The following is a 14004-nucleotide window of genomic DNA, read 5'->3' as shown; positions in this document are numbered from 1 at the left end:
GACTAGTAGCCTTTGGCATTAAGACTGCCATTAGTACAGTTTTCTTCATTTGTGCAATAAAGTTTAAATAAATAAAATAAATAAATATTCGCCTTCTAGAGTCCGTCTAAGATCCATTGCACCGATTTGAATATAACAAAAGACTATTTATAGGGAGTGTTGTTATAAACGTCATATTTTCATAGAAATTTGACATTAATGATGACATGTCCATACTTTGTCATTGAAAATGACATCCCGAGTTAATCCGACTCTAGGTACTCAGCTGTCTATTTTCACTCGACTTTAAACCCGTTTTAGACTAGGATTATTCTCGAACCTTATTTCTCGTGTATCCAGCCTCTCTGTAGATACTATACCTAAGAGCAAGCATATGCCACTCCGCGCCGCGAGGTCTGCACCAGATCTGGTGTCGCATAGAAATATGTCTAAAGCAAGTAGACACTAAACACTACATCGCAGATTGTTGTCGCAATAATTAAAAAAATGCTGACAATAAAGCATAGTTCATATAGAATTGGTACGCACTAGAAGATTGTTATTTTTTTAAGTTAATAAAATAAGAAAGTTATGAATGGTGAATTTTAAATAGTAATGTATAAATACTTACAAATATGTATAAATAAAAAAAAATCTCTGTTATGTAAATAATTACGAACTGTTTTCATAATGGACCCCCGTCATTTTCTGCACAACACTTTTGTCGACATTTTTGGCGTGTTGATTTCTTGTAGATCGCAATGATACCCTGGACAATTTGACTATCTTATTTAATTTTTTTTCATGATTGCCCAGTAGTTTTTGATAGATTGAAATTGGGGACAATTCGAAGGGTTCATCTCGCGGGGTATGTAATGGCCTGATTATTAGCATACCATGCCAAAACTTTTTTTGAGTAGTGGCAGCTGGCTAAATCTAGCCAACATTTCACAGGACCGTTATGGGTTCTAATAAATACCAGTACTCATTTCTCTAAGCACTCTTTAATATAAAGGTCGGACTTCATTGTTGATTATGTTATAAAACTTTTCGTCTTACAGCCGCAATTATAAATTCCTTGCCATATCATACGTTTTTTTGCGAACTTGTCAAGTATTACGAACTTATATTTTTCGGGTAAATTACCTCTATTATTGGCCATATAAAACTTCGAACCGAGTAGTTGATTAAAATCGAGTTTTACATACGTCTTGTCGTCCAACAACAAGCAACCTTCGAATTTTGTCAATACTGGGTCGTACAATAGTCGAGCTAGTGTTTTAGCTTGTCGGATCTGTTTAACAGTCCGATTTGGCTGTTTTATTGCTCGATAGCTCTTATAGCCACCACTGAGGTGAATCATCTTTATCTTTCTAGAAGTTTCTTTGAATTTTTGGGATAAATCGTAATTAGACCGTCCTGAATTTTGTTTGAGTGACCTTGGGACTTTTTTCTCAATATCTTGTTATTTGTCCAAGACCTCCGATTAGTTTGTGTTTTCCTGTCGGCTGATAGAGTCTCCTTGTAACGTTTTATGACCCTACAAATACTAGCTTTTAGCATCTTAAACGACTTAGCTGTCTTTGTCCGGGATCGATAAGAATTTTTGAAGTAGTTGTGCACGATCAATCCCCTGTTCTCAATTTTCATGGTTGAAAACTTTAAAATGTATAAAGCTAGGAAAATAATATTTTCACCATTAATATTTTGAAGGTTGGTGATTGAACTGTAATTGTCAATTTTTTTCCCGCCATGGAATTATTATTTTTTAAACATTGCTAATTATGTGCAAATTCTATATGGAATATGCTTTACATAAGTAGGTATATATAATATGTTTGTGCATGTTCGGTATACCTAAACAGTTATTTTGTCATGCAGTAAACCTTCTGTGCGTTGTACTATTATTTATTCTGTGCTAAGGGTACAAGGAGAGATGGTGTCCGAGAAATAGTGTAGTCTAAAACGGGCTTTAGACGTGTTAGTAAAGGTGTCTACTACGCCCCGATATGCACTAACCTGTTTCCCATCTCTCGGTCACTAATCGGTGGCGGCACTAACAGTGGCTAGACGACAACTCACCCCTGCCCCCTTACACCACATTGCTCGCTCGCGCGATTCAGAAGAGCGTAAGGACCTTAACATGTCTGCCTGTATGCATTTGGTGTCTGTCTGTGATATTTAAAAAAGTGGAGATAATGTCTTATAGGTAGAAATTGAGGGAAGTCAAACCATTTTCTGTAGTTTCGCCTAAATTGCGAGGGCGTGAAATTTAAAGTATTTATTCTTCTCGTTATGCTGGGGTATGACAAATCTTCACTTTTTTATATAATATGTATGTGCCTGTAAGTGCATAGCATGACGATGTAAAAATGTGTAAATAATAAAAAGTGCAGTTTCTTAGACGAAGTTTATTATTACCAAACTGGATTGGACAGTTGCATCAACCAATATTAACGGACTTAAACGTCACACAGCAGTTAACTATGAAACGTCCTATACCTTCAATAACATTTTGACCTTTTGAGCTGACAGATGGTTTGGTGCAACCGACCTTTATTTATGTACTTTTTCATTTTGCACGTGTCGTTAAAGTGCATCCGGATCCAGCGAATATGCTGCAAATGCCCTGCTCGGACAACGCACGCTAGCCGCGTGTAAGCATATTCGCTAGGTCTGGACGCACCTTTTTTGCTTGAATCGATACATTTCTCTCGGAAAAAATACTTATAAAATATAAGGTATTTAACAAGCTCATAATATAATCTCGGTACGAGTATGCTCATAAATTGCACGCCGCAAACGCAACTTACTCGATTTAAATCCAAAGAGCACTTTATTTGCTCTGGAAAAACCGATCTGTTTTTGCGTTGTTTGTGTCTGGCATGATATATTAATTGGCTGTCTTCATTATCATTGTCTAACATTCTTTTTATTTGTACAGTTTTTTGTTATTGCTAGCATGTTCGTTGACTAATTGACCTTTTTTTTAAAAATCTGTTGTGTCTTATTTACTTGATATTTATGTAAATATGTTTTAAAGCAATGTACAAGTTGCTTTTACTATGAAAATGTTTAGGTACACTGTTTCCGTGATAGCATGAAAGCACGATATTTTCGTGATGTGAATCCATAATATTTTATATGCATACTTTCATTTTATTACTTCAGTGAAACCTGGATGAATAAAATCCCAATGTTAAATTATCTTCAATATAATTATTTTAACATTCACAATTTTATGACAATTTCTACGATTGATACCAGTGTTGGTATATCAATTTCAGAGATCCTGACGTAAGGTTTTTTCCTACAAAAGTTAATATTACCATTTATTTTGTAGTAGGTACCTAATCTGAAAGAATTGAGTTAAAATATGAAGATGTTGATTTCCAAAACTAATTTAACCTTTTGAACGCCAAGGACACCTAAAGTCGTCGTAACCAGTCATGCCCACCGCGCCATAACACCACTATAGGTAGGTGTTATGACGTACGCTGTCAAAGTAACCTTTACACTTTCAAGTAAGGTTTACATTAGCTCGCTTGCACCCGGGACATTGGCATGTCACTGACGTTTTTGTTTATAATGTAAAACGTTCAAAGGGTTAAAAATACTTATTTAATTCTATTAACCCTTTGAACACAATGCCTATCATGCGCGGCGCGTCATCTTGAACCTTTTCTGAATGCACGAAGGTTGATATCGGACTGTATAGCCGCGCGCGTCTTCAGTGGTTAAAGGGTTAATAAAGTAACTATTTGGTTCCGGTTATTTTTTTAGGTCCCATTAGTCCAGGTTTCACTGTATCTCAATTGACATTAAATGTACACTACATTATGAAGAACTTGATTACTGTTTGCAGCAAATATCAGCACAGAGCACGACATCACTGCCACAAGCATCACCAAAAGAGAAGAAAGATATTACGTCAGCTATTTTATCCAAATCTAATATGGCGCGGTGAGTTTCTTTGCCTTGTATTCGTTACTTGCGTAGTTAAAACTATGCTGAATTGGGATTTGCAGGAGTGAATTGAATTTTTTTAAGAGAAGCGCTGGTGGCCTAAGAGCGTGCGACTTTCAATCCGGAGGTCGCGGGTTCAAATCCCGGCTCGTACAAATGAATTTTTCGGAACTTATGTACTAAATGTCATTCAATAGGTAATTCGCAACTCGTGTCGATTTAAAACACTCCCTTCGGTCGTGTTTTAATTTATCGCCACTCGTTTCGAATTTCCTATTTTTCGCACTTGTATCGTAATGTACTATAACGGATCATCCCGAGTAACTATCGCGATAATCGAAGACAATATTAATCTTAGTTCAAAATTATCTTAGGTGTATTGAATTCCGTTAACTTCGGGGTATGGGTAAGTACTTTTAAGGAAATTAAATGGCATAGTTAATTTTCAAAAAAATTGTATTTTATAATAATTATTTATTTATTTTTATTTTTATAAAAAGTAATGAAGTGCATATAGCGTTGTTGTAACACGGGCATTACATTTAACTCAACTAAAAAATTGAAATCTGACATATCAATGTAATTTTTATTGAATACCCTTTATTTAATTATTTTAACACAAATGGGTGGAAACACAATTAAACTTAAATTAAAAACTTATAAACAAAAAATTTGTCCCAGGTCGAGACCGCTTGGTAGGGTGCTGCATTGCCTCTCTGGATAGAAATGCTTATCCGCTGGGCCAAATACAGGCCAGCCCTCTGGTCACCCGAAGCCTCTATAAGGCGGTTTGCTAATTTTGTCATTTCGAACATCGAAAGTTCAAGATAGTACTTACATTTAGTAGCAAATGTATACACTTGTACTATACGCTACTCAATGTGTAAACAGGCCCTAAGACAAGCTCACGCTCGTAAGTGCCTTATCAGATATAAATAAATTATTGATTAACTCTGCAATGGATTTAGTTAAAATACCGTTGGCTTTGACAAATGACAAAAGCTCAGGAATTTTTCCATGTATATGTTCTTTATTTTTCATTTAAAATGTTTGGCCACAAAATGTGATGTGATTGTAGGAGCCCCTCCTTTTATCAACAGAGCCCTAAAAGAGTCAGGATACGAGTCGGACTCGACGCTAGTGTTCCGCCGGCGCGATGACACGGAAGGGCCGCTGTCCCCCGCGGAGCGGCGCGCTGCCTACAGGGACCTGCAGGCCGGAGGCGAGCCCCCGCTTAGAGGGTTCCGGTCGCCCGCGCCTCCTAGGACAGGTAACTTTAATTGCGATTATCAGGATTTATGAAAATATATGTATGTAATGTATGAATAAACTAGATTAATTGATTATTAATTGACAACTAGAAAACCTTTTCAAAGTCATAAGATCTACATAAACGAGTATACATACACAAACCTTATCCTTTATTTACGTAATATCGGTTATAATTTTAAGTAAGACAGATAAACAACGTGTCTCTACCCTCTGGACATAGATGAATAGACAAGTGTCGATTAGAATATTTCTAACCTATGTACAGTCAGCGTCAAATACTTTGTAGCAGTCAAAGTGGCCAAAAAGTTCGGTACACCATACTAAATATATGGTGTACCGAACTATATGGCTACTTTGGTTGCTAAAAATTATTTGACGCTGACTGTACAAAGTCGCATTTCAAACGCCACAGTATTAACGGAGAAATTAATGATTTACGACTTAATACTTCGGAACAGCCTGTCTGTAGATACACGGTAACTAAAGAGTATGTCATGTCACTAGTGTCACATTAATCTTATCGTCATTGTGAACGACTAATACAGTATGGTCCTCTTTATTTATGATTTATTAGAATTTAATAATATTTTTTTATGTTTATCTAATCAAATAATTTACCATATTAGAACATTCCTGAGAAGGAACTTTACTCGGGATCTCGGTCAATGTCCAGATAGTAGTCACTTGTTTTATAGTAGCTATAGTATAGTATAAATGTATTCATGTATTTAAATGATTTAATAATATAATTCGCAATACGGAATGATAGCTTTTAGCAATAAGTAAATTAGAAATATTTTGCAGGAATAATCCAAAACAATGACACTAAAACAGCATGTCAAATTTAGAATACACTAATTGGTGACGGTGGTGGTTTTAACTGTATTTGCGCCAAAAGCTTACAATGTTATATACAGAATGTAGTAAATAAAATCTAGAGACCTAAAGACGATGTCTACATCAAAAATAAAGGCTAGTGTCGTTATTTTACTATTTTTTCCAATAAATGCATCGACGTATGAGATATAAAATCCCCTACAACTCGGTTAAGGTCAGCGCATCTGTATGACGCATCCATGGTCTAGTCCACATGTCCATTGTTAGTTTTACTCGCTCAAGGTCATTCGTAATCACTACGATTTTGTCCGCGTACCATACTAGTTCGATACCAAACTCATATGAGGTAAGTCCATATTCGTATTATAATTCCGCATGCCTAAACTTTATTATAACAAGGTGCTGGGTCTTCGGCTGGCTACGTTAACAGGTAATGCATGAATTAAACTTGCAAACTCCAAAATTAAACAATCACTTAAGTACACGCATTTTGATTCACGAGTTTTGTACTATCACATATAGTCGCAATAAATGCTTTACAAACACGTAAATGCGAAAGCACATCCACGTTTTACCCACGTCTAACGAGCACAAATTACATGAAGAATGTGCTATTGAACAGTGGTTAAAATTCCACAGACGAATCGGAAATCGAATACATTCCGATTTCTCCCACACTGACGAAGATAAGAGTCCACAAGAAGTCTCCTCAATTACAAGAAGTTATATGCTATCCGGTCACCGGCATTGAACGAGAGACCAAATTTAAGAAGAAAGGACCTTCGTTCATAAGTGTTGATGTGCCAACTAGAATCGCAAATTATCCTCCCGCGCCTCCTCGAAGGATATCTTCCAAAAATAGCCGAACGTTAAGACTTGTAACATCTACAACACCTGCGACATCATCAGCTCCCACGACAGTGCATTCTCAATCTAACGTCGACTTTCTTAAAAACAAAATTAGCCACAAATTAACCAGACAAAATACGCAAATACTTAGTAAAAGAGAACCTGATAATAAAACTCCCACTAATAAAACAACACGAAGTCGAATTATGTCCATGTCTGCACCACCAGCTGTCAATAGAAAAAACACTGTTTCAGTTACAAGGAGTCTGCCTAAAAATTTAGCAAATCTAATTAGAGCTACCGGGACAAGCAGCTTTGGTTCGCCAAGAAATACTTTGTTGCCTACAGAATACGCCAAACCGTTACATAGCAGATATAGCGACTCCCAAGCATCTGTTGTTATCGAAGGTGGTGCCGGCAGAAGAACACCTATTTCAAATATTTTAGACAAAGTAACCCCAATAGACAAGTTATGGAGTGCAGAAAAACGTAATGAACGAATCGAAATATCGAAAATAAAACCAAAACCCATAGCTAAATCCAGTGTTAGTTCGTCTAGATTGAGCCCTTTAAAAGCTACATCAAGTGTATCCAATTTGAAGTCTAATAATGCAAATTTGTCTTCGCACAGAAGTCGTGACATGATGCGGACTGCTGAAAAAGTGCAAAAATATAAGTTGTCAAATCAAGCTAAGTCAAGCCCGTGTTTAACTACAAAACCTGATGTTTACAGAACTTCGAAACCGCTTCAAGTGTCACCCGTTTCCAAAGCTTCTGGGGGCACAAAAAATCAAAACCAAATTAAAACCGCGACAGTGACTAATTTGAGAAAGAAGAAATCGCTAGACAGTGTAATTTTAAGACCTCGTAGTGTCCCGTGTCATGTGTCATGTAGTAAGAGGTCAAAAGAAATAAATAAGCCAGTGAAGAAACCATCCAAAATTAAAATTCCCAAAGTAAAAAGTATTACCAAGTCGTCGGACGATTGTGATTCTGTTAGTCAGTTTGGGGATACATCTAACGACGGGTCTAATTTCGGATCATTTGAAGACTTAAGAAATAATAAAATAAGTGCCAAGGACATTAAACAAACTCGTGATGCTGTTGTATCGGATTCATTTTTTCAACATCTTTTCTTAGGGAGCACTCATGTACCATCAATATCACAGCTTTCTCCGGAAGAGAAGACGTCCGTCCTGCAAAAAGCAAAAATGTTCCAGTCTTTCCCCCAAGACAATTACTCCACGAAGTCATTAAATACATATTTGATACATAGGAAACCAGTATCCTTATCTCGTTTTAAAATGTGGGATAGGCATCCTAGTCCTGCAACAGTTCAAGCCCCGCGCTCTATATCTTGGCCTGGAAGGATGTACAAGGAAGTACGCAAGTTCGATAGCTTGTCAAAATGTGAAGAGTTTGGGTCAAATTCTTCCCTTGCGACGGTCAGAAGTAGAAGTGAACCTCCAACGAACAAGTTATATTTCTCACAAACATCGCGGCCTAAATCTCCAACTGTCATATTTAATAAACATGAAAAACCAAGCAAGCCAGACAAGCCTTGTTCTACTAGAGATTCCTTGTCGCCTTCAAAATTAATTTTCTCCCAAACATCGCGGCCAGTTTCGCCTAAAGTTATTCGTAAACAAACACAGAGTCAAAACGACCAAGATTCTAAGGTCAAAAGGCAATCTTTGTCACCAACAAAAATAATATTCACTGAAACTTCGCGGCCAGTCTCGCCGATTATAACACATAAGAAACCCAAACTAGAAAGAGAAGAAATGCATTTTGAAGGAAAACTGCAACCATCGACTATTTTCTTTTCTCAGACTTCTCGACCTGTATCACCTAAAGTTCAGAAAAGGAATAATTTAACAACATCAAGTAGAAGCCAATCGACGTCACCAGTTTCTTTTAGATCACCATCGTATAGAAGAATACATAATGCACGCGTCCAAAGTGGGAAGCTAAATGAGGAAGTGGAGCCCAAAAAAATCATTCGTACAAGAAGCGCAGATGATGCCAAGAAAAGACAGCCTGTAACTATTAAAATCACAAAAAACCAAAAGCAACCCAAATATTCCTACAGAGGATCCAGATTATGATGAATATATTCGTGACATGGAAAATTCCAAATCTAGATCCGAGAGATTTAGAGAACTTAACAGATATTATTCATATTTAGAAAGAGTTGGCGAGTTGGAAAGGGCTACATCAACGGCTGATTTACGCCATAGAAAAAAAGATGAAGAAATTATCGATTTTGATCGATGGAAAAAAATTAGAGCTATAGAAAGGGCTGAAGAGGAATTAAATAACCTTTATCACAAGCTAAGAATAGCACAAACAGAAAAAGACGTTTTATTTTATCCCAGAGATGTAAAGGATTTTAGGTGGAACTATGGCAGTGATCGGGGACTGAGAATTAAAGAAAAATCTGTAGAAGATCTCAAAGAACAATTTCAACAAGGGAATGAATTTGACTCTTTAGAATTAGAACAGTCAAAAGATACATACAAACCTCTTTGGAGAGGCACTAGTGTTGCTGAAACTGCTTTCAATATTAACAGAAAGGATGAAAACAAAACAAATCGGGACCCTATTTTGTACGTAAAACCTACAGTAATGTTGCAAGATGCTTCAATTACAGAACTTCGGAAAAGAATTGGTCTCGGTAACCGTTTATGGAGCAGTTTATCGATGGAACAAGTAAATGCTTTAAAAGACCAACTGAATGCCATATACAGCAAAGAACTTGAATCTAAGTCAGCGAAAGATAATGATAAATATTACGTAGAAGTAAAGGACACCAAAGATGTAAAAAACGCCACTTTACATGTAAGAAGTAATTCTCTTAACTCTACTTGCTCATCCCCTGTCAAAGATAATGAATTAATCAAATCGGACTCAATTGCGGCTATAGCATGTTCAGTGCCATCAGTTAAAGATCTTAAAAATAATGTTAATAAAATACAGATGAGTCTTAGTGAAAACGAAAAACGAAAAATATCCCAAACACTGAGTAAAGAAATCATGAACAGAATAAATAAACTAGAAGGGTCAGTAACTGAAGAAAGCCCAAAAATAACGCCCCAGCCCGAATCTCTGGCACAAGAACATCAACTGATCCCTTCAAATGCTTCATCGACTATAGGTGTTAGGGATGAAAATCAAGAAAACGAAACTATTGAAAGTAAGCAAGCCGCCTTTCAGGTCGAACACATTGAAACAACACACCCGTCATCTGCAAGTGAAACCGAAACAGGTAGTTCAGATGTTTCTAATAAGACTGTAATTTATAGGGGACCCAGCAAAGATGTTATGAAAAAAGTGGAATATTTTGAATCTGTGCAAAACACGGTCGATCTTGCTAAAATAATTTACCACGCAAGAGATAGTTCAGACGATAAAGAAACTGTAGATAAGTGTATAGACAAAGTGGGAGATCAAAAAGAGGACCCTCAAAAACCACAAATATTTCAATCGCAATCGTGCACAAATTTTAGAGAATTATTCGGCGAAAGTGAAAAAAACAAATTTATGTCGCTTCCGCCGAAGCCCGGAATATTATCGAGGTCGCCTTCACCCCATTCGGAAGTGTACGTGACAGGCCGGCGTACACCAGACACGCTACCGTGCTCGAGCGATGAGACGATCTGGCGCAGTCGGAGCCCGTCGCCCGACCCGGAGCGGTATTGGCGCGCGTACCTCAACCTGGCTCGGGCGGGAGAGGTGCGCCGCCTGGCGCGGCGCTTCGACTCGCCCACCGCAGCTGGCGCGGTGCTACGACGACACCGCAGCGACCCTGAAATATCACTAAATATCCAAAATGACGATAACTCCCGACGGTACAAGCAAAAATCGGTTCTACCCGTAGCGCGAGTTCCTCTTCGACCGACAAATCGTTACATGCCTCATATTGATATCATATCAAAATTAGCAGCTCTTCGAAGACGTGCCACACCACGCTCTAGATCAGCCGAAGAAGCGTTAGAATGCCGCCCCGGAGAAGTGAATCGTATTCGACGCCGATTCGAAACAATGTCACTATTAGGACAAATATACGCTTCCGCTCCTGACATGAGCGAGCTGCGAGACATCGCGCCATATCTAGCCGGTCCGTGGATAGCGCATCGTTACCCTAAGCGTAGCGATAATAATAGGTCCATTAAAGATACTTCTAGTTTGGTTAACGGGAGGAAATCGCCAGTAAAAAAAGTGATTAAGCCGCATGCCAAAAATCCGGTTAAATTGAGTTCGATATTAAAAAGCGATGTGTTCGCAAAACAAGAATTTAATGCATCGGCACATAGACCGGCGAGTCGCTACGAACCTCCACGGGCGCCCCCGCGACCGCCGCCTGCCTCGTGGCCCTATCAGCTAGCGCCCTTCGTCACGCCTTTGCGTCACACGGTCACATTTCAAGGTTAAATATCATTTTACTTTATCCTTTTCTTACTGATTTGTTTAGTTTTGGAGCTGCCTTTTGTAAATATCATTTCCGGGTTAAAGAATTTATTGATTGTCACATCGCGTGTCCATCTTCCATTATCCCACTTAAAGGAAGCTATTTCTTTCGTGTTACGGAACCTTTTTCATTTGAGAAATGTGATGTGAATAAATTCTTTAGCTAAAGACTCATTTGTTTATTATCATTCTCATTCATACTCATTATTCATTTTGTTTTTCTGTTATCATTGCATTTTTTTTTTTTCCTTCATCAACGTATTTTACTCTGGTAGAAACCGACTCCGCTCCGGAACCACCGCGGCGTGCACCAAACGGAACCCCCTCAGATACCGGTAAGTTAGAGATAATAAGTGTCGCTCTGTATAAAAACTATGACTTAACTTAGAATGGTTGGCGCCTACGCGCTACTACCTTAGATGTTCCAATGCAAATACTAAGGTTGGCTATGTTAGTGCCCAGTGCTCCAAAATATGTTCTTGTACAGAACGACACATGTTTTATATGAGTAACAGAGTTTAAATGTCGATTCTACCATGATTTCATTAACTGTATCTAAACCCAGATAACCTACATTAGATAATCTCAGTAACCGTACTTTCATTCCGGAAAATTTTTAGCAAGCGTGATTTGTACTTAATATTTAACTGTGCGAATAACAAACAATAGCCTTTGTTCAAAAGAATCGGGCTCTCAAGTTATGTCTGACCGCCGGCGTTAACATACGTCTCGACTCGCGATTAAGACCTCTTATTATAAAATCAAGTAACCAAATGACATTCAGTAGGTTATCAATAAACTATCATTATTTCAATTATATACATTCCTAAGATCAGAGTAAGACTAAGACGTCGTGTTACGGTCGTATTTTTGACCCTGACGTGCAAAAAAACTTGTTGGTTTGGTTTTTCGATTGTAAACAGTGAGTGCGGCCTCCGCTCAATTTAATAGTGATCGTCAGACAAGCCGGTGTTACATATTTTTATAATGAAGCGCAGTGTGTTTCTTGTAACATATCGACAAGTGTTATCTTTAGTTCCTCCCTGATAAAATATCCTATCTCTATTATCTTGGCTTCAGTTTTGCGCGGACAACCATTGTGTTAAGCTTGTGTAAGTGTGGTGCAAAAATGGATACAAATAATTATGGCAATTCGCCTCCAGACGGATACATACGGAAAAATGAAACAATTTGCGATGACGATGGGTTTTTCAGCGACGTGCCAGCTTCAGGATCCTTATCTAAATCGATTATCGCCATGAACAAGTATGTGAAAACCAATTTGTTTTATGACGAGAGTGATTCTGACGTAGATGATGGTGCTTACTTTTCTAAGGAAGGTAGTCCAAAAGAAAATGCCAAATATGACACTGACAGCAATAGGAGTAATGAATCAAGTGAAAAAGGAAGTCATAGTCCACCATCTGTTCCTACAATCGCCAAAGCCGAATCAATTACTGAGAATGACGTCATCAATACCGATAAGCTTACCGATGACTATAAATCGATGCAATTAGAAAAAAATAAGTCGACCTCCTCAAGTTCTAACGCACCTGTTGAAACTATTTATAAAGACGATCAGTTCCAATTAAGAAAACTCTCAACATCCATACATAATTTATCAAGCGAAAACGAAATCGAAAGAGAAAATCAGCAGGAAAAACCAGTCGCACTCAGAGGGAAAACTGCTGATGCTCAAAACACGCAAAACAGGCATACTGTGCATGAATCCAGCGATTGGGTGAACAGGACTAATATATATCCGGATGTCTACGCTCCGCTGCCGTACAGTGAGTACTTGCTCGTTAATGTGCACAATTGCACTTTTTTGTTGAATAGTTTTCAATTGCCAAAGTCGAAATTATCGACGGTTGTTCGCGTATCGTGATTATTTTTTGTTTGCATTCCGTATTGTGATTGTGTACAATACCTTCGTGTGACCGGCGTTCATTCATAAAGAAAAGTAGAATGACATTTTAAATTTATCATAAATATAATCATAACTATTCTACAAGATCACGTTAATTCAGCAGTTTTACGTTGTAATTTTTTAAGTTAATAAATCATTGTGTCTATTTATGTTATCTAAGAGTGGGGTACTAAGGTCCTTGATTGAAAATAAATGCCGAATAACTAATAATGTCATTATTTCTCACATATGGTCCTAACAATTGACCATCATTTTGACGACCGGTTTGGCCTAGTGGGTAGTGACCCTGCCTACGAAGCTGATGGTCCCGGGTTCAAATCCTGGTAAGGGCATTTATTCGTGTGATGAGCATGGATATTTGTTCCTGAGTCATGGGTGTTTTCTATGTATTTAAGTATTTATAAATATTTATATATTATATATATCGTTGTCTAAGTACCCTCAACACAAGCCTTATTGAGCTTACTGTGGAACTTAGTCAATTTGTGTAATAATGTCCTATAATATTTATTTATTTATTTATTCATCAAATTATGCGTTGGTCAACTAGAATTATTATTAACCTTTCGCCGCAACGCGAATCCACGTTAGTGGGTATTGAACTCTACCTAATTAATAAATAGTTCGATTTCAATGCTTCCTACTCGTACACGGATCCACAAACGGTACATTCTATTTAAAAAAAAAAAGAATATAAACGC

The 14004-nt window shown here is 37.6% G+C and overlaps 1 protein-coding gene across 1 annotated transcript in view; it reads left to right on the top strand.

Moving 5' to 3' along the window:
• LOC133520648 (uncharacterized) overlaps nt 1–14004 on the top strand; it is a 258897-nt gene that overhangs the window by 221648 nt on the left and 23245 nt on the right. Inside the window, 5 exon segments of the mRNA XM_061855198.1 lie at nt 3845–3942; nt 5046–5215; nt 6694–8962; nt 8964–11332; nt 11649–11708. Of these exon segments, the coding sequence (XP_061711182.1) occupies nt 3845–3942; nt 5046–5215; nt 6694–8962; nt 8964–11332; nt 11649–11708 (4966 nt within the window).

Source organism: Cydia pomonella, chromosome 8 (assembly GCF_033807575.1).
Source record: "Cydia pomonella isolate Wapato2018A chromosome 8, ilCydPomo1, whole genome shotgun sequence".
Lineage (NCBI taxonomy): Eukaryota > Metazoa > Arthropoda > Insecta > Lepidoptera > Tortricidae > Cydia > Cydia pomonella.
Note: the sequence above shows the minus strand (reverse complement) of the source record. Positions and strands in the feature narration are given on the sequence as shown.